Raw genomic sequence first — 25355 nt, 5'->3', positions numbered from 1 at the left:
CACACGATCGCGGTTCGATTCCCAGTCAGGGCACATGACTGGGTTGCAGGCCAGTTCCCAGCAGGGAACTCACCAGAGGCAACCCTATATTGATATTTCTCTCCCTCTCTCCTTCCCTTCCCCTCTAAAGATAGATATCTAGACAGACAGATAGATTAGATAGATAGATAAATAAAAAATATTTTTAAAAAATCTCCGTGTTATCTTCCAAGCCCCGACACTGGTCTTGGGAACCCTTGCCTGTTGTGCAGGAGCTCACACCTCAGAAATCTCGGGGGAACTGAATTTTGGGGCGTGCACGTGTGCAGGTGGCAGAACACCTGGTCTGCTCCCTGATGCCCCAGTTCCCATGAAATGTGAAGATTTTTAAAAAAATTAAGTGTGATTTAAAAATATGTCTATAAATTCTTGGACAATATTCCGAAAAGATGGAGCCCGTTCTCCCCTTGAGTGTGGGCTGGACTTGGTGACTCGTTTCTCCCAGGTGAGATGTGGCCGCTCCCACCAGGTCAGAAGGCACTGGTCCCCTGCCGCTCCCCGGGGTCCCTTTCAGGGAGGCCAGCTGCCTCATGAGGGAAGCAGCTCCTTGGGCCTCGGGACCCCCCCCACCCCCCGGAGGGCCCAGCAGCACCCTGCCGACCACTCCCAGGCTCCTGCCTCAGGAACCACAGCACACCACTGCCGTCAGTCGTTGGTCTGGGTCGCACAGCGCCCACAGCAGGCAGCCCAAGGGAAACCTTTCACGGCGGTGGCCTGCACACCCAGAGGTGCTACCAGGGCCTAAGGCCAGAAGTGGAGCAAGTGGAACCAGGCCTGTGTGGAACAAGCTGAGGACAGTTCTGCAGGCCGTGTGCGTGGGAGCAGTGACCGGTGGGTGGGACCTGGGTGGAGTGTCCCCAGGCAGCAGGCTCCCTCGGGCTCGAGCTCTCCCGCAGGCCCCACAGGGCAGCCCTCGAGTGGGTGGGAAGGTCCTTGCCCTCCCAGGTGTGCACGGGCAGGGGCATGGCGGTGGGACCCTGCCTCCTGGATTTCATGGCGTCCGGCCCTAGCATCCCGAGTCTGCGTCCCAGAGCTCAGGACGCGGTTTCTTCTCTCGTCTCCACTGGGGCCGTTCGCTGCAAGTGGCAGAGTCCCGACGTGGAGGAGCTTCTGCCAGGAAGCTCAGGTGGCAGGGGCACCCAGAGGCAGGTCCCCACCCAGGGGCACCAGGCTCTGCTCCAGTCCGCCTGCCTTTGTCCGGTGGCAGCCCGTCCAGCGTCACCTGCTTTTCTGTACAACCGACCCGGGACCATCCTCAACCGGAACTCGGGTCCCTGGCCATGGGACAGCTCTGTGGCCTCTGGCCAGGTTCCAGCTGCAGGCTGAGTCTCCTCTTGCCTGCCAAAGCCAGCTCTGAAGGAAACCCTCTCAGTGAAGGATCCAAATGACGTCTGATTTGGGGGCTTTTGAAACAAAAGATTTTATATTTCTTTTTAACTTTATTTTTGATTTTAGAGAAGGAAGGACAGGACAGAGGGAGAGAAACATCAATGTGAGAGAGAAACACCACTGGCTGCCTTCTGTGCACACCGCCCAGGTACCAAAGCCATAGCCCGAGCCTGTGCCTGACCGGGGACCTGGGACCTGTCACTCTGGGGACGACGTCCAGCCCCCGGAGCCACACGCGCCAGGACTGTTCCCCTCCTCAGAGAGAAAGACTTTAAAACCTCCAGCAGCCCTTTCGCCGTCTCGTCCTTTCCGCCCATTTCAGCCATGCACTGGGGTCTGCTCTATCACAGACAGGGACAGAACACGGCCGTGCTCGGCGGTACACACACCTGTGTCAGTCTGTGAAACGAGTGCCTCCCCGAAGGCTCCGGGAGCTGCAACGGCATCTGGGTGGGAAGCACAAGCCCCTCCGGCCGCGTGCCTGGAGCAGTGACATGAGGAGCTGGATTCCCATCTGACGGACGTCCCCGCACACCACACTTCCCTGTCATGTAGGGAACCGAGTCTGTCCCTATCACCAGGCTCACCCAAGGGGTTTAGCATGAGCTGAACAGGTGTCAGGAGCAAAACAGACACGTTTGGCCTGGGGGATGGGGAGGGCAAGGAGAGGAAGAGAAGTGAGTCTCACTGCACTGGTGTCTGCCTACTCCAGGTGTCCTGGACACGCAGGCACAGGCCCAGCACGGGGTGGGCCACATTTTTGGCTTTTCTCCAGGGTACTCAGAAATAACGGAGCACGCAGGCCAGCCCCCAGGAACAAACCGCAGGGACCGTCTGTGGCCGCCGTCCAGACGGCACACTGGGCCCACGTTCACGGGCGGCACAGAGCTGTGGGTCGAGCTGTCGAGAGCCTGCCCGGCGGCCCTGACTCCGGACTAAAGACACGCCCCCAGCTCCCAGTGAGAGGCCCCCGCAACCGCAGGCCGCGTTCACAGGCCTGCTTCAGCAGCTCCCAGAGACCAGGGGCTCCCAAACACGCCCAGCCTAGGCCAGTTTGAGGCACTGCGTGTTGAAGCTGTCGCCCTCCCTGCCAGCGACGGCCTCGAGCAGGGCCTGCTTCTTCTGCGTGCTGCGCGAGGACTCCAGCTCGTACATGGTGCTCAGGTTGAAGAGCACGCTCTCGTGCAGGCAGCGCCCCGGGTCGCGCTGCACCATGGCCTCCAGCTGCCGCAGCGAGTCCTTGAGTCTGCCCAGGTAGAGCAGGCACACGGCCGCGTTGTTGTTGGCCTGGGGAGGGGGGACGCCCGTCAGGCCTGGGTGCACGGCTGCGTGTGCCTGGGGGGCATTCGAGGAGGGGGCCTCCCCCGACCCCCGGCCGCCACCCGGGGCCAGGGGGTCGACGAGGCTGCCGGTGGGAGACCTACCGCTTGGGAGTGCCTTACCACAGCATTTGTGGGGTCAATCCTCAAAATTTCTGTGAAGAATTTGTGCGCTTCTGCAAAGTTATTCTGACCGAGGTGCAAGAAAGCTCTGGAACATAAGCGACAAGTGCAGTGTCCATCAGCTGAGGTCAGGACGCTGGTGTGCACCCAAGAGTCGGGCAGGCTGCTTCCCCGTGTCACCCCAAGCAGGCGGGGCTAGTGCCTGCCACATGGACAGCCAGGGGGCTGTCACCCGGACCCCAGTGGGCACTTTGGGTAGAAATTGAAGCTGTTTTGCCTTTAACAACTCAGGCGACAGGACAGCACGAACAATTCCTTCCTGCCCGACCACGGGCCCTGCCTCAGCCTCCCTGTCTGCTTCTGAGCGGGCGTCCCCGGGCGTGGCTGTGTCTGTCAACGCGCCCCGCACCTCGCCACCACAGAGCGTGCCCCACACAGGCCACGCCGGGAATGGAGCAGGGGACTGCAGACACTCAGAGAGCCACTCAGGCAAGCTGGTGCCGGGAATGGGCAACGCGAGTCCTCTGGACAACTGGGAAAAGGTCTCCGAGCGCATGTGCGTGGCCAAAGGGACGTCCCTGTGGTTCAGGAAACCGCCCACCCTGCTCAGGTCTGGGCCCGGCGCTCTGGTGCCGCGGACACCAGAGCGGACCTCCCACTGAGAAGGCACACCTGTTCATCAGCACCACCGTCTCCCCCTGAGGGCCATCCTGCTTCTGAGCCACCTTCTCCACGTCCCGGAAGCATTTCTCCGCCGTTTTTATGTCCCCGATCTGCTTTGACAAGGGTGTTTAGTCAGCTCAGGTGACACACCCACGCCCTTGCACACAGCTCCCCGACACGACGTCATAGAGGTGTTCACACATCAGGCAGGGCAGGCGTCGTGACCGTCTAATTACTGCGACTTCTCGTAAAAACCGAAGAGCCACTTTGGACACGGGGGATCCAGCTCCATGCAGTTCTGAGTGCTGGGACCTCGGACACGGCCCTGCGGTTCTGATCGGCGGGCCCGCCCTCCGTGGACAGTACTGTGAACGTGGTTGTGGCAGACACACACCGCCCTCCTCGGAAGGTCTGGGCGGGCCCCTGCCCCAGCAGCTCCGTGCACCGGGACCTTACCCTCCCGCCCAGGCCGCCCGGCCTGGGTGCACTGAGCCTGCCTTTTCACCAGCCGCGCTTCTCAGTTCCACCACCTGCTGCTGCAGTGTCCTGGCTGCTCACGGCCTTCGCTGCCCTGAAGCCCCCGCCTCCCCGTGGTGCCAGCTCCGTGCAGCACCCACCTGCAGGAAGATGCGGCCGATGCCGCTGAGCAGCTGTGGCTCCTGCTCGGGGTGGAACTGGATGACCGAGCGGTACGCGTCCACTGCCAGCACATAGTCCTGGGGAGAGCAGCCCGGAGATGTCAGCGATGCGATCGCTCCTGCCCAGGCACCCACAGGCTTCCTGGGACGAGAGGATCCCTGACACGGGAGTTGGCAGCAAGCCTCGGACCCAGTGAAAGCCACCAGTGTCCCCGGAGAGCACCTGCCTTGCCCGCCCACCCGCATGGCCAGAGACCTGTGCCCTGGCCTTCAGCGGGACGGAGGCTGGCTGCCCCACACCTAGTGAGGAAGACACGGCTCCTGGCCGCAGGTCCCCTTTCAGGAGCGGGGAGGGTGTGAGGCGCTCTGAGGACACAGAGCCCCACCCCTGGCCCTGCCCACTGTGCTGAGGGGCTGCCGAGGATGCAGAGCTGGGGCACCCCAGAGACTGAGGGGCACTGCAGGGCCACACCGCACCCCAGTGCCATGCACGCCAGCCAGGTGGGGACGGCCCAGTGCTGGCCCCCAGGCAGCAGGTCCTGGCCACACCTCTCTGTGACCAAACTGAGCCCTGAGGCTCTGCGTGTGGCCCTGCACCCAAGCCCTCCCCGTGCCCAGTGCGGTCCCCATCCGGTCAGGAGGGGACTGTGCATGGATAGCAGGGCTACTGCATCAGGGTCGAGCAGAGCCCTGCAGGGCGCCTCCCACTCCACCGGGGAGACTGCCTGCCTGCTCTGCTGGGGGGGACACCCAGCTTGGGACTGACCCTGGGGGTCCATGGGGAGCACCCCCACCTGTGCTCGTAATTCCCCAGCAGCTTCCTCAGCCCCTGCAGCTGGCAGCCGGGCTGCCTCGGCACAGGCCACTCACCCTGCGGTGGGCGAGGGTGGCAGACTGCCTGCTGCCAGTGCCTCATGGGAGGTGGGGAGCCCGCTGGGCAGGGCTGGACAGGCCACAGAGGGCCTGCTGGAGGGGGACGGGCAGGAGAGACGAGGAGGCAGGGCTGGCTGCCGAGCTCAGCCTCTGCCACCTGACCAGCACTGCCCCTCAGGGCCTGCTAGCGCCGGCTCCCTGCGTCACGTCACACCCAGACGAGGACCGAGGCCCCCAACAGAGGAAGGGCAAAGGCCACCCTTCTGGGGCGGAGTCCAGAGAAGCCCCAGACAGAGCAGGGAGGGTGGGGGGTCAGAGGGAAGCTCTGTTCTAATTGCCGCAACCCCCGTCTGTGAGGTTGAACCTGGCAATGGAAGCCCTCCACACGGCTGCCCTTCCCGGGGCAGCAGGCCCCAAGGCTCTGAACCCCACACCCCCTGCCCCGTCCTTCCCAGGGCGCGCGCACCTTCATCAGCAGCAGGCAGTTGGCCATGGAACAGGTTGCCCGGCCCAGGCGGGACCGCCACAGCTGCACGGAGGCTGCAAGAGAGGGCGGCGGTGAGCGCACACTGTCACCAGGTAGGCCATCACCGCCCAGGTGCTGACGCGGGCCAGCCACACTCTGGGCTCTGTGAAGGGCTTGGCCAGGAAACGAGCAGCGGGAGGGCAGTCAGTGGTCAGCCTCAGGGCCAGTGTCAGTGCCCTGAGAACCCCTCGCCCCTTGACGGACTGTTAGCGGGGAGGGCCTGCTGCCCCGGGCCTGTTTCCCAGCCTTTCAAGTGGAGACAGTCTGCTGGCCTCCAGCTCAGAGCTCTGCCTGGGTTCTCGAGACAAGAGCACCGAGGTGCTGCCTGGACGGTCACAGCGCCTGCAAACCCGCACACCGGCGGCAGCACCGGGAAGGTGACGGCCCACAGTGTGCCTGCACCTCGGGCGTGCTGGTTGTCCCCACCCCTCCCACTTTTTCCCCCGGACTGCCCATCCCACCGCTGCATCCTGGCCTCAGGCTGCCTCATTCTCTGGTCCCCACTCTGTCGTCAGCATCTTGCCATTGATCCCAGCTGGACACTCCCCCAGCAGCTGCCCTGGGTGGGGGCACAAGCCCAGCCGCATCTGTGTGCCTGCCAGTGGTCAGGGGGAGATCAGCTCTGGCGGCAGAGCGGAGGCCAAGCTCCGGTGCTGGTGTGACCGAGCTGAGGCCCGGAAGGGCCGGGGTGGGGGAGGGTTATGCACCCTTGCCCAGGGCAGCAGGCCTGGGCCCCACCAGGCACCTTGACGGTGACTCAGAATCCTGAGCGGCAGGGAGCAGGGCAACGTCCAACTGACGGGCATGACCTGGATGTATCTGAAGGCCAAGGACGGGGCCAGCTGCCTTCGTCAGAGCTGCCTGCTCCCGACAGGACCCTCCTCCTGAGGTCGGGATGCACGGTCGGGGTCGGGAGGACTGCCTGGCGACCCTGCGGACTCTCTCCGTGCTCGTGCTCGAGACCAGGGGCGCCTCCTGCTGGAGTCTGGGACTTGCCTGACCCCGGCTGCTCGTGTTCCCTTCACAATGGGACTGGTGAGGGGTCGCCCTCTGCCAATGAAGGGGCTTCAGACAGCGACCTTCTGCCCTCTCCTCACTGGCCCTGCCCCTTCGCCTGAGAGCTGCTGTTGGCTGTGATGCCACCGAGACGTGGCCACGCTCTGCTTGTTCCCACCAGGCCGGCAGTGTGGTGACAGTGCGGCGTCCGGGGAGGGACTGGAGCTTGGGGTGGCCCTGTGGACACCCCAGGAATGGCACTACCAGGAAGGACGCGCCCACATGCCTGGTGGTCACAGGGACCTCTCCAGCGAAGAAGCGAACCCCGGCAGGTGTCGGCGGCCCCCGAGGACCCACGCACCCCACCACAGCGCTCCCTGTCGCTCGCCCCTCTGCAGGCCACCTTGCCCACCCTGCACATTTCTCTTCTCAGGGTGCAGCTTCGCAGGAAGCCTGGCACTTGCCAACGCAATCCAGGCCGGGCGCAACCACCAAAGCCCACTCCCGGCCAGGTGCCCAGACCACGGAGGGAACACAGAGCAGGACAGACCCTGTGGGCACAAGGCGTCGGCAGCCCCGGGATCCTGTGCACAGGCGCTGCCCTGCTGGGGTGGAAGCTGAGGGCCTGTCATAGGGGTGCCACCTGCGCTGGGCTTGGAAGCTGATCGGAAGCTCATTCTTCTCTCGTTCTCCAGAACTCGCAGCCAGGGTGGGAGTGGGGGTCTCAGCCTGCAGGCCATCCTGCTGCCCCGCACTCAGGACAGGGCCCCGGGTCACCATTGGCCTCATCAAGGCTCTGCCTGCGGGGCCCACCTCCTCACGCCAGGAGGGGTCCTCCCTCCGGCCGTAATCCCTGCCTCCCGGAGGAAGCTGACACCCGTCCCTGGGACTGGGTGGTGCCGGTGGGTCTCCTGTGCCCAGGGTACCCTGAGTGGGGCCACACTCAGTCTTACTCTTCGGGGCCCATCACACAGAGCCGTGGAGCACTGGTGGGGGGGCTTCCCCAACAGGGAGGAGGGAGGAGCCCAGAAAGGACCAGAGCTCCCCAGGGGCCGGGCAGACCCCATGGGCCCCCCACTCACCCTGCCTGTTTTCCGGCGTGATGGTGCCCACGCTGCCGTCCTCGGCCAGGCCCTGCTCCAGGTGTGCCAGGACCTGTGGGGTGTCACAGGGAGTGGGTCACCAGGAGTGGTCTTACTTCTGGACGCTGTCACCACAGAGTCCAGAGGGAGCTCCTGCTCTGTGAGAGGATGGGGTTGCCAAGGAACGTGTCACTCGGGCGCATCTCCAGCCTCACCGCTGGTCTCACTGTGGCCGGCAGTCCACCCCAGCCGGGACACACTAGGCTCGGGGTACAAGACACGGGGAAGGCAGGGGGACCTGGGAGCAAAACCAGCCACAACCAAACAGCTGGGGTGAGTCGAAACCACAGTCTGAGCATGGACACGGTGCAGCCAGCTTGGTGACTACCCTGCAGATGGACCGCACTGGGGGAGACCCCTGCACAGGACCAAGTCAGCCACAGCCTGCCCTGAGTCAGCAGACTGACCAGCAGGAAGGGCAGAGAGTAGGAGAAAGGGAAGGGGTAGGGGGGGTGGCGTGAATCTCAGCCTGAGCCTATCCCTGAAAGCAGCGGCAACGCTGAGACAGTGGTGGTTTCCCAAGTGCCCGGTGAGCAGGAGTCGGGGGGCCGCGAACAGGGCTGTGGGGCTGGACAAGGCTCTAGATGGGGCTGCTCCGCATGGGCAAGAGGCTGTGGCTGAGCTGAGAGGCTGCACCCAGCCCCGCCCACCATGGGTGGCCCGGTGGGTCAGCCACACACGCGCTGGCTTCCCGGCGAACTTCCTTGGCCCACGGGGATGGCCACACCTGCCCTGGAGGCCCGGGAGCTCATGGACATGTGCGCACACACGACCTGGAATCTGCAGTTTTGAATGGCAGGTCCCGCCCCCTGCCCTGCACTCCTAACCAGCCCCAGGCCACACCAGTGCTAACAATGGCCTGGGACCACGGGCAGGAGGAGGGACCCATGTGCCTGTCCCTTTGGCAGCTGTCACAGGACGTCGTGGGGTGGGGTGGGTGGACTCGAAAACCTGGAGCACACCATGGGGACCGGCACCAACTTGAAGACCTGACCACTCATTCACATCCCCCTGGGTCCAAACAGGGGTGACAGCCAGGTCTGCCTGGGACGGCTCGGACTTCTCTGCGAAGTCCCGGGACCTTCCCGTCCCCACCAGGGGCCAAGGGGACCTCAGAAAAGAAGGCTTTCCACAGGGCGAAGCAGTCTCCTGGAGCTGCGTCGGGCCACCTACGAGTGTCCAACACTCGGACACTGGGCACCGGGCTGGCCGCTGGTCCGCGTCCCTGGCTGACACACAGAGCCCAGAGGCAGCCTTACCTTGCTGCAGACGGCCTTCACCCGGTGCAGCCTGTCCAGCGACTCCTGGGGGCTGCCCAGGTACTGGTGCAGCTCTGCATGCAGGATCCGCATGGAGAAGGGGACCATGGAGCCTGCAACCAAGGTCAGGGCCGTCAGAGGCAGCCGTAGGCCTCCCCGCCTTGTGCGCAGGGCGGAGCCCGTGCAGGCTCCAAGCAGGAAGGGGACAGGCACCAGAGGGCGGGCGGGTGGCTGCCACTCCCACAGCAGGGCCCCAGCCGGCACCGGCTGTCACACTGCCTGCGATAGCAGGGCCGCCCGGCCTCCGGGGCAGGAAATTGGGACACAAGCAGCCAGGGGGCTGCTGGGCTCCGGTTCCCCAGGAGGCCCTGAGGGAGAGTCCGCCAGCAGCTGAGGGGCCCAGGGAGCATGGTCCGGGGCCCAGGTCCCGAGGACATGGCTCTAGACCAATTCTGAGGCGTTGTGTGTGTGCGTGCATGTATGTGCACGTATGACTTAAGAGCCAAAGTTCAATTCCTTGGCAGGTACAATCTACTACGCCTCACACAAGAAGCAAACTAACCTAAACAGGCCAATGTCTATTTCAAAAAGTAAATTAAGAAGCCTTCCCAAAAAAGCAAGCATCGGGCCCAAATGGTTTCACTGGCGAATTTTACCAAACCTGTAAGGGAGAAATGGTCCCAGTTCTCTAAATTCTCTCTCTGGAAATGGAAGCAGAGGGTGCTTCCTAACTCACTGTGAGGCCACAGCGACCCTCTTACCAAAGCCAGACAGAGACGCTAGGAGAAAGAAAGTTACAGACCAGTGTGGCTCACGACCTACGCAGAACTCCTCCACAAAGCATGCAGGTCGAATCCCAGTGGGCAGAACGAATCACAGAGGACGAGCGGCGGGGGCTCCTTCCAGGGAGGCGGGGTTGGTCCTGCACCGAAAACCCATTAGGGGAGCCCCTCCCGTCAACCAGGCTCAACCAGGAACGCCACCAGGAACATCAACAGAGGCCCAAACCACGTGACAGACCCCACCGTCAAGGTGCCCAGGCCTGCTGCCCCGGTGACAACCCCCACCCAAGGTAAAAACTGTCAGCAAAGTGGGACAGAAGACAACTCCCCTCACTTAAGAAAGAACGTCCCCAGAAACCTGCAGCCGACCCCACACGGAACAGTGAGACACGGACGCCCCCCGCCCCCCGAGGCCCTGACCGAGGCAGGGCCCTCTTTCCCACCGTGGAGCCTCCCACTGGAGATGCCAAATGAGGCAGCGAGAAGTGAAGAGACGCCCAGAGGCCGGGAAGCAGTGAAACTGTCTTTGTGGATGGCGGGGCCACCATGCAGAAAGGCCCAGAGAACTCACAGGGCTGCACACGGAAGCCTGCTGGCCTCCGACACCCCAGCAATGAGCAACCAGAGCCTAAACCCGAGAATGCGCCCTCGCCACGGGCACCGGGAGAAACAGGATGGACACAAACCTGGCAAACTGCACTTGAGACCTACGGAAGGGGAACTACAGAGTTCCGATGACGGAAACCGAAGGACATCCGCGTGCGTGGGACGTTCCGTGTCACTGAGCAGAAGACGAAATACTGTCCCTGGAAAATGTGCTCCCGGCGACCAGCCACCCAGAGACCACCAGTCAGGAGTCCCAGGCACAGGGAAGCGTCGGCTGCAGACCCTGCCTGAGCCGGATGCCTGCTAAGCGGGCCTTAGTTTGGAGGGAAAAAGACGACATTCGCAACAAGAGCTTCAATTCGCCGGCCGTATGTCACTTCCTCCATCACGTATGGTCGCGTGTCAATGGCATGTTCTCCAATTTGGAGGCATGACTTCATGCTTTTGGAGGGAGGGCACGAAGGACGGACGGCCCATTGCCAGGCCGCCCTTCCTTGCTCAGAGGAGCTGAGTTGAAGGGAGAGCGGAGACTAAGCGTCCGGTTCAAGTGCCCGTGTCCTCGGTTTTGGTCTGCCCTGGGAAACCGTAAGGGTAACGTCGAGAAACAAGACCTCCGTGAAATCAGTGCAGCTCTTGTAACTGGCACTGAACACGCAGGCCTGACCTTGGCTTTGGAAGACCTTGGCCTTTCTCAGACAATGCGCTGCAGCTGGCCTGGCCACGCCCACCTCCAGGGACAGGGCCCCGGCTCCCCCTCGCCCCCAGCAGCATGGGGCGGGCCGTGTCAAGAGGAGCAGTGGAAAGGGGGACAGAGGCGGAGCGGGGGAGGAGCAGAAGGGAGGAGAAGAGAGACAGGCGCAGACCCTGGATTCTCTGCCCTGGTCGTCTGGCCGGTCTGCTGCTGCCCTTCCCTTCGGCCCACAAACCAGAGGAGAAGCCCATGCGGCCAGAGGCCAGAGGCCGTGCTGGTGCGCCAGCTCACACCTGTGCTCCTCCGCTCTCGGACGCCAAACACAAAAGGAGTGTGGCCTCCCTCACCGTTCACTCCATCTTGTTTGTCCTGAGTGTTCCGAACCGGTAAACCGCACCCAGCGTTTAGTGACCCAAGCTCGTTCGTTCGAGCTGTCTGTCTGCATCACTACAGCCTCCTTTCTAAAGCCCACTTTAATGACTCGTTTGCTTGTCAATGCAAGCTGACATGAAACGAGCGAATCGAAACCCCACACTTGTGCACGACACACTGCGGAGTAAGAAGAACAGCCCGCGAGCACGTGGTCCATCACTGTGGACGAGTGTGAACGCTCTGCGGTCAAGTGCACCTTGGCTTGAGCCTGTTCGGAGACTTACACAGACTGCCCGAGGCACACAGCCACTGCCCATCCGCGCCCCAGGGCCCCTGTGCATCCGGCAGCCCCGGCAGCACAAGCCCTAGTTGGCTCATCCTCAGGAGCGAGCGTCCTCCGAGTGAAGGGATGGCAGGCGGGAGATGTGGCAAGTGGGAGATGTGCCCAGCCCCACGACTGGGTCCCTGCTGTGTGTTACAGGAGGCCCGGTGCCACCGCTGTCCTCACACACGTGCAAGCTTGGGGCTGAGCTGTAGGCTGCACCACAGCCCAGGACTGTGAGTCAGGGCCCACAGGGGGTGAGCCACCTTCAGAGCAGTGGGCTGGGGAACCACACTGGGCAGGCTTCCCAGTCACCCCAGGAGGCGCCCGCTCTGGGGCTGTTCCCAGGCTCCGCTGTGACCAGTCACTGGGGCAATGGCTCCCTTCCCGGAGGCTCTGCAGGACCAGAGGGGGTCTGGGCCTTGCTCTCAGAGCTCCAGGTTTGCACCCGCAGTGTCGGCGTGCCCCCAGGTGAGGGGCAGGGCTGCTGGGGACATGCTCGCTGCACTCAGCAGAAGGGGGAGCCAACTTTCTGAAGGGAAACAGGCTGTTCCCTACAGGAAGCACGAGAACATCACCTCTTCCTTATGAAAGCTACCAGGTGTAACTTACTGAACAGAAACATCGCCCCCCTATCCCGCAACTTGGCCTTGCCTTCCCCCCTCGGGTGCCTTCCCAAAAAGGAGCGAGCCCTGCAGGGCCATCGGAGGCGGCGGCTCCTCCTCCTGGGCCAAGTCTGCTCACTGCCCACTGCAGCTGGGCGGAGCCTCAGATGGGCAGAAAGGGTGGGTGAGAGGCTTACAAGCAGGAGAGGTGACCCCGAAGAACCAGGAGAGGGCGGTGCCTTGTGCCGTGGCAAACTAGGCCCCTGACAGGGCTGGCGGCTGCAGGGGCTCCTGGGAGCGGGGGAGCGGGAGAACGGGAGACCACCTGGGAGAGGTGCGCCCCCCATCTGCCCAGAGAGCACAGCAAGACGGGCTCTGCCAGACACACTCATGGCAGCTCAAGGCCGCCACCGGGGCCTCTTTGTAACCCCCACCCCTAGTGCTCACTTCCGCGGCGCCCCAGCAACTACCCCACGCTGCCGTCCAGGCCCATGTAGAGGCTGCACCCAGATTTTCAAACAGACGGAATCAGAGCAGAGGCTGGCAGGGACGGCACGGAGTCAGCCCCGGCGCTGCCCGGCCAGCCCTCACGCCAGACCCAGCTGCTGACTCAGGGCTGGCGCCTGGGAAGCAGCCAGATGTGCAGTGGAGAGAACAGGCAGCGAGGGCCCTGCCTCTGGAGGCTCGCTGCCAGGCTGTGCGTTTCACTTCCAGGATGGGGTGAACACGGAAAACCGAGGCCGACGCACGGACATAGGGCGGCGCCGCTTACCCCTGCGCCCCGGGTACACGTGCGGGTAGTATTCGTAGTAGAGATCCGGCTGGTCCAAGTTCCCAAAGGGCTCGAACTCCATCTCCGCATTCTGGAAGAGGCCCAGCTTCACCAGCAGGGCCAGCCGCACAAACCAAAGCTAGAAACACAAGGGGATAAGAGGCGGTCAGAGCCCACTTTCAGAACCGTTAAACAAAGGCCGAACGACCAGTCCTCACAGGTCTGCACCACCACACGTCTGTGACGACCAGAGTGGTCTTATCCCACGTACTCCAGCTGGACACCGGGGCAGGGCATGTGCGCAGGGTGCGTGCACTGGGCAGATGGAAACAGCCACTCCCTCCCCAAAGTGGGCCACGGGCTGGGGTGGGGAAGTGCGAGGGGAGGGAAGCGAGGTGGCCCAAGGGCATGGACGCAGCAGTGTCGGGGTGTCTGGGCAGGAGGAGGCCGCTCAGAGGGGACTGGGCCCAGTGGGAAGAGGGCCACCTGTGAGCCGTGGCTTCAGGAAAACAGCGGGAGCCAAATGCGGGCTGTGGAGTTGCCGACACTGAGGTGAGAAGCTACTCAGAAACGCACAGACCGGACCCCATCGCCAGCAGCAAAGGGCTCCGAGGCTAGCAGCCCCTGCGGGTGGCCATGGGGGCCTCTGTGGGTGGGGGCAGGGAGGCGGGATGACCAAGCTGCACCAACGAAGACTACCTGGCGGCAGCTCGCTGAACGAGTGGGAACGGGGAGCCCTGACGCCAGGTCACAAGGAAGCTGGGCAGCCCTGTGGTGAGGACGGGGCCAGGTGGGCACGAGCTCTGGGACTCAGGAGAAGAGCCACGCAGATGTGAGCAGGCGGGGCTGCAGGGGCGAGGAGGCAGCGTGACTCCTGCCCACCAGCCACTGTGGGGGCAGACCCCGGGCACGGGCCTGAGCACCCCCACCAGCCAGGGACTCTCCCTGGAACACCCCCAGGGAGGGGGCGGGAACCCACGCCCTCCGCAGCTGCTCCTCACTCTCAGACCCGCTTCCCTGCGTTCACCACGCTGGTTCCTGCACCTTTCGTGTGAGCACAACTCATACCACACTGGGGAGGGCACACCCGACAAAGCACGCGTCCCTCCCCGAGGGTCCCCGTTTTCTCCTAAGCCCTGCCCCGCGCCCTTCCACCCTCACGCCCCGGGATCGAGCAGGGTGCCTGTGATCAGCACAGCCCTGCAGCTGCTCCGTGAGCCTGGGTGAGGGGTCTCTGGGCGGAGGGGCAAGTGCGGCCCACACTGCGTGTGCACAAAGCGGAGGGCTAGGGCCCTCTCACGTCGGGACTGAACTCGGGAACTGTTTGTTCTCAAACTGTCCTTAGTGTCACAAGAGGCCCCAGCCCCTTGCCTGTCACCCGTCACAACAAACCAGAGCACAGTGCTGTGTCTGAAGGGGCTGTACCTGCAGCGAGTCCGCCGTGTGGCTGGTGGGCAGCCCGCTCTTGCCGTAGCCTTGGCCATGGGCTGTGAGGAGACGCCCACACAGGTCCACTGCCGCCCTCCAGTTTCTGCAGCTCTGCAAGACACGGCGGGGCGTGACCATGGCAGCCCCCCTACACACAGGGGCCACCAGGCAGCTGCCCGGCAGAGGGCACGGGGTGGGGCAGACAGTCAGCGCCATGCACACCAGCAGCAGGAAAGGTGCCCGGCCCAGGCCCCGCTCCAGGGCAGACCCCGGGGACGCTGGAGCTCAGTGGAGACAGGACACAGGGAGGGGCTCTTGCTGGGGAACTGCCTGCTGCCCCAGACCTGTAAGACCGCGGTCTCCCCCAGCAGGAGAGCTCCACCACACAGTTTCTACCAGTTTAAAGGCAGTCATTTAACTGGAGGTTACGCGTTGGCTACAGTCACGCGTATCTGAAGGTCTGTTGCGACTGTAGAAGGTTTTATATGTTTAAGATGATTGTATTTCATTATCATGAAAAAACCCACGGTGCTGATGCTGCCCGCTACAAGCTGGGCCATCAGCACGGCACACAGTCCCTGAGTCCGAGCTGTGGCCTGCACAGGCACTCCCAGTGTGGAAACGATCAGACCACTGCGTGTGCACGAGACCAGGATGAGCTAAGGTGCGGCGCCGGGCTGTGGGTCAGGTGAGCTGCAGTGACCGTGCGGCTCTGTGTGCACTCCCGCCCAGGCTCGTCGTTACCAAGTTGCACTCCCAACACAGCCTGCGCCGCATCACGGCACTTTGTTTTCTCAAGGCTGAGGGACGGGGGCACCAGGAGCTCGCTGCACCGGACAAGAGCCGTGTCGGCAGCTGACGTGGCCATGGAAGGGTTGCCCTTCTCAGCCCCGCCACTCCGGCACCAAACAGGCAAGTCTACAGACCCCCTCTCTCTGCCAGTGGAGCACCACCGTCTTCCCGTCCTAAAGCTTCCCCACTGCAGGGATAATTCCACAGCAGGGGCGTCAAACTCTTCTTCACCAGGGGCCACACCAGCCTCGCCGTTGCCTGCAAAGGGCCGAATGCAATCTCAGGACTGTGTGAGTACAACTGCTCCTTAACAGTTAGGCAAGAGCTGGGTGCTGCCCCCCCACCCCCCGACAGAAACAAGGGGTGGGGCCCGATTCGTCCCGAGGCCTTGCATTTGCCACCTGTCACTGCAGTCCCGGCAGTGACTCTAGTCACAGCAGTACAGGAGACTCGGACGGGCAGCTGATTGACATTTATGAAAAGTCAAACATTAAGTGGTTTCCGCATAAGGTGTCTGCTAACCACCTCAGCAAGGGGCTCCCACTTACCTTTCTGAGCACAACATTCCTGCAAGGTGGGCACAGGCGCTGAGAACAAAGGCCACCGTGGGGCCAGGACCTGCAGCAGCACCTGCCAGCAGCCCACGCAGTGCGAGCACCCCCGGTCCAAGCACACCCCTGTGCCCCGCGACGGCCCCTGCATGCTCCTGGCCGGCGGCCCATGCAGAAATGACCTTTCTCTGCCAAGTGCAGCGAACAGAGTATTTTTAAAGAACCGACATGAAGTTACTAATCTCTAGTTACTGTAGTTGATGAAGCATATCTAATCAAAGTCTATGCTGCTTCAAGTAATCCGATCCCTTAAAACAACAGCTTTTAGGCTGGTGGGACTTACGAGGGTGTTGGCACGATGCTTTCTGCCGCACGGGGCCAGCATCTAGTAGCACGGCACTTACAGGCAAGGGCGCTGGGTGGTGTGTTTGGGCAGCCAGCTCTCAGAATGCACTGCGAAGGCAGGCAGGGCTCACCGCAGACACAAGCATGCGGACCGAGCACACTCACTTACTATCAGCTGCTTCAGCCCGACGAAGGACTGCTCCACTGAGTTGGCATTCAGGACCTGCCTCTTCGCGGCGGCTTTCTCGCCCAGGAAGCGAAGCATTAAGTCTTTCACTGCATCTCCCTGGAAAGAATGCAGGAAAACACGTCAGGATGATAAAATGCTAATTACACGCGGCTAACCAGCACCCAACACCAGCTGACATCTCTCCCACCCTCTGCGGTCCGGTGTGTGCAGGTCACAGAGCGGTCAGGGCACAGGAAGCTGTGCCTGACCGGGCACTTGAGCACGGCCGTCCTCCACCGACTATGCACTTGAGGCCTGCTTGTTCTCCGTGAGGGATGGTGTCCTGCAGCACCTCCTGCACTGGCTCTAACGGAGGCCCCAGGGCATGAGGTGACCGCTGGGGACGAGGGGCTGGGGACGAGGGGCAGGCGCTCTCCGGGAGGGGCACTGGCAGTGCCTGCCGGGTGCGCAGGCCTGAGCAGCACGCGGCTCAGATGCCATCAGCCGCAGCCTGCTGGGCCCCGGGGAGGGGGGCGCCCGTGTTCACGCCCAAGCCCGACCTCTGTTCACAGGGGATGCTGGTGGGGGGCCAGGTCCCGTGAGCCTCTGCACAGGGACCTGCGGTCTCTCGACCCAACTCCTCAGGCCAGACCTCCCCTGAAGGCAGGGCAGAGGCCACGGCTTCATGGGAAGATGGAGGACGGGGGCAGGGAGAGTGCCCTGGGAGGCGAGGGAGAGGAGGGACTCGAGCGGCCTGCGATGACTGGGGAGGCGTCTCTCAGCTGGCAAGACGGGGGTGAGCCCAGGACAGGGGCCAGAAGCTGGGCATGTTTGCACCCGCAGGGCCCCTGTGGCTTAGAGAGCAAGGGCATGAGAGCTTATCTGAACTGGGAGCCACCAAGCCCAGGGACAACGGCACAGGGGTCTCCGATGGAAGGGTGCTGAGAAAACTACAGACACCAGGCCTCAGTGCGGCTTGGTGGCCCTGCCACAGGCTGGGGTCAGCAGGGGAACACACCACAGCCGAGCCCACAGTTGCCAGGCCCCCGAGAAGTAGGAGGGCATGAGCAATGTGCTGTCTGGGGGCTCTGACCCCCTCTCCCTCCCTGCAGGGGCCGCAGCCCGTGAACGGTGCCAGGTGGGAGCAGGCCTCAGGGCACTAAGTGCAGGTGGCCCAGCCTTCCCTCACGGCTCCGCTGTCCATCTGCTGACCGAGGAGCACCAGGCCCCCAGAGCTCCCTGGTGAGGGACGAACACGCACTCGGCCCATGGGGGAGAGACGGGAACAAGGCCAAAACCTCTCGTGTCCGGGTGCAAAGCCACCTTTCAGCCACAGGACAGTACATGCTAAGGCTGCAGGGGACAGCAGGCCCAGATGGTGACGGAGGACACAGAGGCAGCCGGCGTGGGCGTGCTCCCTGCACAGAACCCGTGGTGGTCCCGGAGCCTCTACTGCGCCTCGCTGCCCTGCTGGGGAACACACAGGCACAGCAGGGCCCCACTCACACGTGAGGTCACGTCAGTTCTTCTGTGCCGTGCACAGGGGTGACACGTACAAACACTGCCCCACGGAGCCAACATGAACGGGAGGTCAGCAAAGCTGCCCTGGCGGTCCAGGGAAGGGGGTGGTGGCAGCTGGGGCAGTGGGGTCCAGGTCACGAAGCCTGTGCTCAGAGAGGCCACGCCACCCCTGCGTGGGGCGGGTCCAGGTGCGGCGGTTTCCGAGAGCGAGGTGACACACTCCCCAGGCCTAGGCGCACGGCCGGCTGTTCTAGGACTCGTCAGTGGGTGGAATGACAGGGCGTGGCCACGTGGCCCCTCACGGCTGCACACGCAAGCAGGGCGGGCAGACAAAGAGCCCTGTGCGAGCCCGAGCAGAACCAGGGAAGGGTGGTCACACCTGCACACACAGAAGCAGGGATGGGCTAGTCCGACCCTTCCCTGGCCACAGCTCTCAGTTCCTTTGACCAAAACGCAAACACCTTTGCCCTGGAAGTGCACTGACACCTTAGCAGAAGTCCCTGAGCCGGGAGCACACATACGACCAGCACCTTCCCTACGAAAGCCCAGAGGTGACAATCGCCTTAAGGCGACCGGCTGCTGGGCTGTCACTTGGCCACAGGCAGTGGCCCAGGCTCCCGGGCTTCGCTGCATCCTCCTCCGGGACTGGGGTGAGGGAGCACGCGTCTCCTGGGCACTGTCCAGAGCCCTGTCGCTGCGGCTGGGGCCAGACCCACCTGGAACCCAACGCCTCCTCCCACTCAGTCAGCCGCTGGGTGACGGCCTCTGGCACACGGCCGGGACGCAGTGTGGGGGGCATCCCGTGAGCCAGCCAGGACTCCTCACGGTTGGCAGCGGGGAGGACCCCGCTCCTGCCAGAGGTGTTTGTGGAAGAGCAGGTGGCGGGGCCTGCCACCCCTCTGGCCGTGGGGGACAGCCCTGGCGGTCCCCTTTTTTGCTTTAACAGCCGTAGATGAAACAGAACCAAGAACAGCTTCACAAACTGCGGACTTCACTGTTAGGGACTTGAGCAGACATGTGGTCACGGGCACCCGACCCAGGCCCCAGGGCACCGACCCCCACAGCCCGTGAGACGCCCAGCTGCCCACCGGGTGGCCACCCTCTCGCTCCAGGGGGAGTGAAACCGCCGCAACAAACGGCAAACAACCCCACGCCGCAAACTGTGGGAGAGGCAGCCATTCGGAAGACACCAGGACGGCCCTCAGAGTGGCGAGCACAGTCACTGACCACCCAGGCTTTCAGGGGGACAGGTCACAAAGGCCCCCAAAGCAAAACCTACTCTAACTTACCCTTAAAAACAACCTGAAAGAAAGCAAAAGAAATGTGTATGTAACCTATCTTCTTACTGGAAGTACAAGTCTTTTTTAAGAGAGAAAACAAAATATCTCCAACACAAAACCCGCAATGTCCAGCCTCCAAGCAAAAATAACAAGAGGTGTGCACAGCGGGTGCACGTGCCCAGACCAGCGCTGCTCAGTGGGCTGGGTGGCACCGAAGGTCACTGCCTCTCTCTCTGGCTCTCGGGCTCCCCTCCCCGAGGACACCTGGACGATGGAGCTGCAGCTGCCTGCGTCTCCCAGTGGGCGGTATTCTGGACGGAAGGAACTCAGGCGCAGCCCAGGGTCAGCTGGCCTGGCCCAGGTGGCAGGTTATTCCTGGGGGTCCCAGAGGGGGCAGCTGTGAGGCAGAAGCCTGCCATTCCTGTGACGCTGTGCAGCTTTTGTGCCTGACGTTTAGTTTGTAAACTAACCCTGTAGAAATATATAATTAAAACTAACACGGGGAAACGATGGGAGAAATCGGGTGCCTCACTGATAGGCTTAGGTGACCAGTGCGTGTGGAAAGCTGTTACCCCCAAATTGGGAAGCTTTTAAACAAAGACCCCTTTCCTTTATCAGCAAACCTTCGCCTCTGCAACTTTGCCGCCAGGGGGGGCAGCAGGCAGTGGCGGGGCCCCACTGGCTGCTTGGTAACATGCTCGCCTGTGCTGTCTCACATCCGTTTTTTCTACTTCACCTCATTACACATCCCAGCGTAACGTCGTTTTCAACACCCACATAAACAGTCCAGTGCAAAGACGAGGCCGGTGGTTCCAACCAGCCTCCTGCCGACGGGCTTTCGACTGTTTCGCACACTTGGCAACTAGCAGCCCCACCCTGACGCACACCCTGGAAGCCGGTACCTGCGTGCAGCAAGATCACTTCCTTCTACAAACTCCCGAAAGCAGGATTTGGGTGCAGACTGCCAAACTCTGCTCTAAGAGGTTTGCACTGCACTGAGGTGCCACCAGGGCTGCGCTCCCACAGTCTAACAGGACGCAGAGATTCTAAGCAGACACTGGAAAATGGAAATAATTTCACCATCCTAGTGAGACTGAATTTACACTACCACTTACTACACACAGCATTTATATACTTTCACGGTTCATTATTTTGGGGGGCATTCTTGCTTCCCTTACTGAATCGGTAAGACCTTTCTCTACATCAAGCATATAACGTGCAATACACACGTTTTTCTCGAGATTTAAAGAAGGGAACGGGAGATCTATCCTTCCGGAGCCCACTGTTACAACAAACTGGTCACACTGTCCGGAGCTACTTCAGAGAGCTGCGCGGGAACCTTCTGCCTTGCTGGTCCATCTCTACATCCACGACAGGACCGACTCCCCGAGACTGGGGAGATCGACAGGGCTTTGATCACCCAGCAACGCAACAGGCTCTCACGACCGGAATTCTGGGTGCTCTTTAGAAACAGGACTTTCTGATGCAAAACAGGCAAACTGCCTCCGGCCTGCACATCGCACAGGCACACGAGGCACAGACGGGTGAAAAGGACGAGACAGGGACACGGGAGTGTCCGTTTCGGGGAGGAGAACCGAGAGCAGGTGATCCCTTTGGAAGCCCTGGGTCTCGTCTCACCTGGATGTTGTCGAACTTGAGGCCGGGCATGGTGAGGTTCTCCTTGTCTATGAACACTGTGCTGTACTGCTGGGCTGCTACTGAGTTCAGGATGTCTCTGGTCCCCTCCCCGGGCAGCCAGGCGTCACTCCTCCGGTCCATCTCGCTCATGCTCAGGGCGGTGGCGAAAGGGTCCTCGCTCCCCGCAAACACAGCCTGGATCTGGGAAAATGGCTTTGGAGACTGAGGGGTTTCCAGAGAAGCCATGGAGATGGCTGGTCCTGACCTCTCCACCCCGGTGGGGCCGGGCTCGGCAGGACCCGGGGGGGCCCCTCCCACCGGGGAGGACAGCGGTTCTGGAACAGCAGTACCTGCGTTGGGGTTACTGACGGAAATGAATGTGGAGGTTGTGAACGAGTCAAAGAACTCTGAGGCCAAGGAGTTGGTGTTGGCCGCCTCCCCAAAAAACGTGCTTAGGCTGGGGCTTGGCTGGACCACCGGGGGAGGGGTCTTGGTAGCCGGCTGGCTGGCACTGCTGAAACTAGGCGACTTCACCACCTGAGACTCAAAGCCATCCTGCAGAAAGGGGGATGACTGGGCAGCCGCAGGCTGCGACTGGCTGAAGATGGTGCACACGGGCACGGGCTCATCCTCGGGAGAGGGCTGCCTGGAGGATGGGCCCCGGCTCCTGGAGCCCAAGTCCCCTGCGCCTTCATCCGCACAGGTGCTCGGGCCCTTCCCTTCTCGCCCCAGGTCCTCCTCCAAGGAGGCCCTGCTCTCAGGGGTCTCTTTGGAGATGTCCTTAGACGCTTCGTCTCCATCACTTTCGCTGTCCTGCCTCGGAGTGTCGGCCGCACCATTATCAGTGGCACTGTCCAGTCTGGGATCAGCGCTGCCTTCGGTGACATCCTGCACACTGCCAAGGTCACCCGCATCATCCTCGCTGTTGTTAGGAGAGTCGGAAATGAGGACACTCTCCATCATGTGCTCACTGAGCTTGTCTACGAAATTGTTCGAATCCTCTGACGCGGTCTCGTTCTCCGACCCGAACTCATCTCCCCCGAGATCGATGGTTTCCTCCTGATACAGGAGCCCCGGGTCCTGTGGAGGCGCCTGCAGGGCGGCGCTCTGGGCGTGCCCCTCGGCCGGCTGGGGCTCCGCGGGCAGGCTTGGGCCCTGCACCTCCTCCATGGTCTCTGGAACAAGACAAAACCCAGCTCAGCAGCTTTCCATCTCAGTTGCTATTGTTTTTTTCTCCTCTTATTAAGATTGCCTTTAATCTATAAAAATGGCAAATGTCATCATAATGGTGCGCACATGTCACTACACATTTGTCTAAACCCACACGAAGTCCCACAGCAAGAGCAGCCCCTGGCGTCCACTGCGGACTTTGGGTGACGACGACGTGCCAGTGCAGGGGGCGGCCCAGGGCCCCGCTGGTGGGGATGGGGTGTCTCCGCACCCGCTGCTCAACTCCACAGCGAACCTAGAACCACTCTAGAAAAACAGAGTCCATTTAAGGACTGTTTATCTGCCATATGTTCACATCAAAACTCAAAAGACACCATTTCTCCAGCCATGTTGCAGTAAAAGACCCATAACATGATAAACTTTACTGTCCTAATCATTTCTTTTTATTTAAAAAGATTTTATGTATTTATTCTTAGAGAGAGGGGACAAGAGGGAGAAAGACAGGGAGGGACATTGATCGGTTGCTTCTCCTATGCCCCTGACCAGGGACCGAATCCACAACCCAAGCACGTGGCTCCACGGGGAACCGAACCGTGGCCTTCACTCGTCGGGATGATGCCGGACCCACTGAGCCACACTGGTCAGGGCCTCAGTCCCTTCCAAGTGTACAGCTCAGCAGCCAGAAGTGCGTCCACAGGGTGCGACACCACCACTGCGCAGCTGCACAGCTCCCCTCACCTGCGGACCTGACCGAGTCAGGCAACTGCCACGGCCCCTCCCTCAGCCCCTGGCAGCCACCACCCCCGTCTCTCAGCCAGAGGACCCTAGGGGCTCATATAAGTGGAACCACACAGCATGTGTCCCCCTAGGACTGGCGTGTTTTACTTAGCCTGTGATCCACGGGTGCATCCTAGGTGCTTCCACTCGTGGGAGGAGTCAGAACTCCCTTCACTGTCAAGGCTGAAGAACCGCCCACTGGATGGATGGACCACATCTGCTGGCCAATTTTCGTGCTGACGGACAGGACACCGAGGTCCCTCTCATCCCTTGAGTATTACGAACACTGCTGCTGTGGACATGGGTGACCGAAGGTCTCTTCGAGCACTTGCTGGCAAATCTTTGGGGTACACACCCAGAAGTGGACTTGCCAGATCATGTGGCAATTCTACCTTCAGTTTTTTGAGGGACCACCAAACTAGTTTCGTGGTCACGCCATTTTACACCCCGCCAACCACGCACAGGACTTCCATTCCTCCACATGGCTGCCCCGTCGATTCTGTGTACTTGCACGCAGCCACCCCAGAGGGGTGTGGTCCCCTCCTTTAAGAAGGGTTCCCGAGACCCCTCAACCCGTGACGACCTCCCCATCCTCCCCTGAGCTCTACTGGTTGGGTGCTGAATCCTGGGAGTGTGAGGCGGGAGAGGGCCGGCCTGCTCGCTGGCGCCTGCTGCCTCCAACCCGACGAGAGGACACGCACTGGCGCTTTCCCAGAAGGCACTGCTCCAACATCAGTTACGTAACTTCTTCCCTGGCCCTCAGAACGGCCCCACTAAACGGCTGCTATCTCTTCCTTCCCTTCGGAGACGAGGACACCAGGGCTTAGCGAGGCTACGGAGCCTGCCGCAAAGCACACGGCTAGTGAGAGAGAAGCCAAGTCCCGTCCAGGCGCAGGGCTGGGACGTGGGGACGAGGCTGGCCGGGGCGGGCCTCCGCAGCCCCAACACAGCAGGGCTCCTTGCCTTAAAGAAGCTACTGTCTCCTCTCACAGCAAACACATTCAGATCAAGAAAACCAAGATTATCATAAAAGATAATGGCTTTTCCAGAAGAGTTCCGTGGGACCTATGGAAACTACTTATCTGATCCACTTATTTTTCTCCCCGCCAACACTTTCCTCACAGAGCCCCAGATTAGCCTGGACACCCCCCCACCCCCGCCCGCCACGTCCAAGAACAGGACTACTTTTCCTTACAGCAGAAAACCAAAGTGCAACATCGTGGGGAAGTGTCTTGTCCAGTGTAGTCAGTCACTAATCCCCCATTGTTGACACATATTCATCTAATAATTATTAGCTATAAATGACAAAAGAAACAAAAGCCTTTTTTCTTGTAATGTTTGACAGCGAGCTCGGACTACTAGTGACCTGGGGACGTCAGAGACTGGGTGCACCCCCACAGGAAAGCTTCTCTCTGGGTCGTCTGGCTGTAAAGTTAACCACTGCGAGAGCTGCACGTACATACGCATTGTAGTTGCAATCCTGGTGGCGGTGCAGGGGACCAACACCATGTGAGGCCGGCGAGGACCCCGCAGAATTGGGGAACAGACGCAAGGAAACAGGGGCACACTGCCTGCATCCCCGCTCCGCTCCCACCCCATCACCGGGCCTGACTCCCTGTTCTCTGTCGACACTGTCCGAGTCCCCTAGCAGCCATAAAAAGGTAGGAACCGGGGCCCAAGAACGTGGTTTTGGGGTGCGAGTCTTGAGGAGAAAAAGAGAAGCGCGTTAGAGCCGCCTTTGGGCCGGTGGCTCCTTTTCAACAGGTGAGTTCTCTGTGTCCACAGCATTGCCCGCTGTGGGTACCTCCGGTCCCGAAGCGGCTCTGGAGGGGACAGGATGGGCCATGACAGTCCACGTTGCCTGGGGACTTAAACGCTGTCACACACCATCGCCTCTGCCCTCCCTACGCCGGGGATGTGGCGGGCAGGTCCCCACGAGCCACCGAGGGCCGGAGCAGGGCCTGGGTCCGGGACCCGTGCGCTGTCTCTGCCGCCCACAGCTGCCCCGCGAGCGACGCACCCCACACGCCGCGGTGGACCGGGGCCGGTGCAGCGGCGCCGAGGGACGGGCCGACCCCCGCCCTGCAGCCTGGTCCTCACCTGCCACACGCCCACAGGGTAGGGGACAGGGTCACCTGCGGCAGCAACCAGAGGCCCGGAGAAAGTGAAGGAAGCCGGGAAGGGGGAGTGAGCGCAGCACCTCCCGCGGCGCATGCGCACGTGGGCCCTGAGCGGCGGTGGTCGCGCATGCCCAGTGCAGGAGCTGCCCCTCCCTGCGTGTGGGCGGGGCTGGAAGCACAGTACACGTTGAGTGCGTGCGTGCGTGCGTGCGGCGGGGGGCGGGGCCTAGGCCTCAAGGTGTGATCGCCGGGGAAGAAATGGGCGGGGCTCCGTGGCCCCATACCTGGGAGTGGAAAAGGAAGTTATCCTGGGGGCAGAGGCTACAGGCGAACTTCTGTCCGAAGGGCAGCTGGAGGGGAGGTGGTTCGGCCCTCCCCTCTGGGCGAAAGCACCCTAGAAAGACTGTATTTTCAGGGAGTTGTGCCTACCTGTATATTCAGCTTTTC

The 25355-nt window shown here is 61.9% G+C and overlaps 1 protein-coding gene across 2 annotated transcripts; it reads right to left on the bottom strand.

Moving 5' to 3' along the window:
* Nucleotides 1-370: 370 nt before the first annotated feature.
* Nucleotides 371-25021, bottom strand: TRAPPC12 (trafficking protein particle complex subunit 12). Of its 2 annotated transcripts, none has more exons than XM_037048661.1 (12): nt 24889-25021; nt 20842-22016; nt 16403-16519; nt 14543-14656; nt 13118-13256; nt 8968-9080; nt 7649-7721; nt 5511-5584; nt 4151-4249; nt 3543-3643; nt 2871-2958; nt 371-2715 (listed from the first exon to the last, which is right to left on the bottom strand). In XM_037048661.1, the coding sequence occupies exons 2-12, from the start codon at nt 22009-22011 to the stop codon at nt 2473-2475; spliced, it is 2331 nt and encodes a 776-aa protein (XP_036904556.1). In that variant the 5' UTR covers nt 22012-22016; nt 24889-25021; the 3' UTR covers nt 371-2472. The 2 variants fall into 2 exon arrangements, with proteins under 2 accessions (XP_036904556.1, XP_036904558.1); XM_037048663.1 differs by lacking the exon at nt 24889-25021 and adding an exon at nt 23984-24085.
* Nucleotides 25022-25355: the final 334 nt, after the last annotated feature.

Source organism: Sturnira hondurensis, unplaced genomic scaffold (genome assembly GCF_014824575.4).
Source record: "Sturnira hondurensis isolate 20B ecotype Veracruz unplaced genomic scaffold, ASM1482457v3 Scaffold0006413, whole genome shotgun sequence".
NCBI classification, from domain to species: Eukaryota; Metazoa; Chordata; class Mammalia; order Chiroptera; family Phyllostomidae; genus Sturnira; species Sturnira hondurensis.
This window is presented reverse-complemented; position numbering and strand designations above follow the sequence as displayed.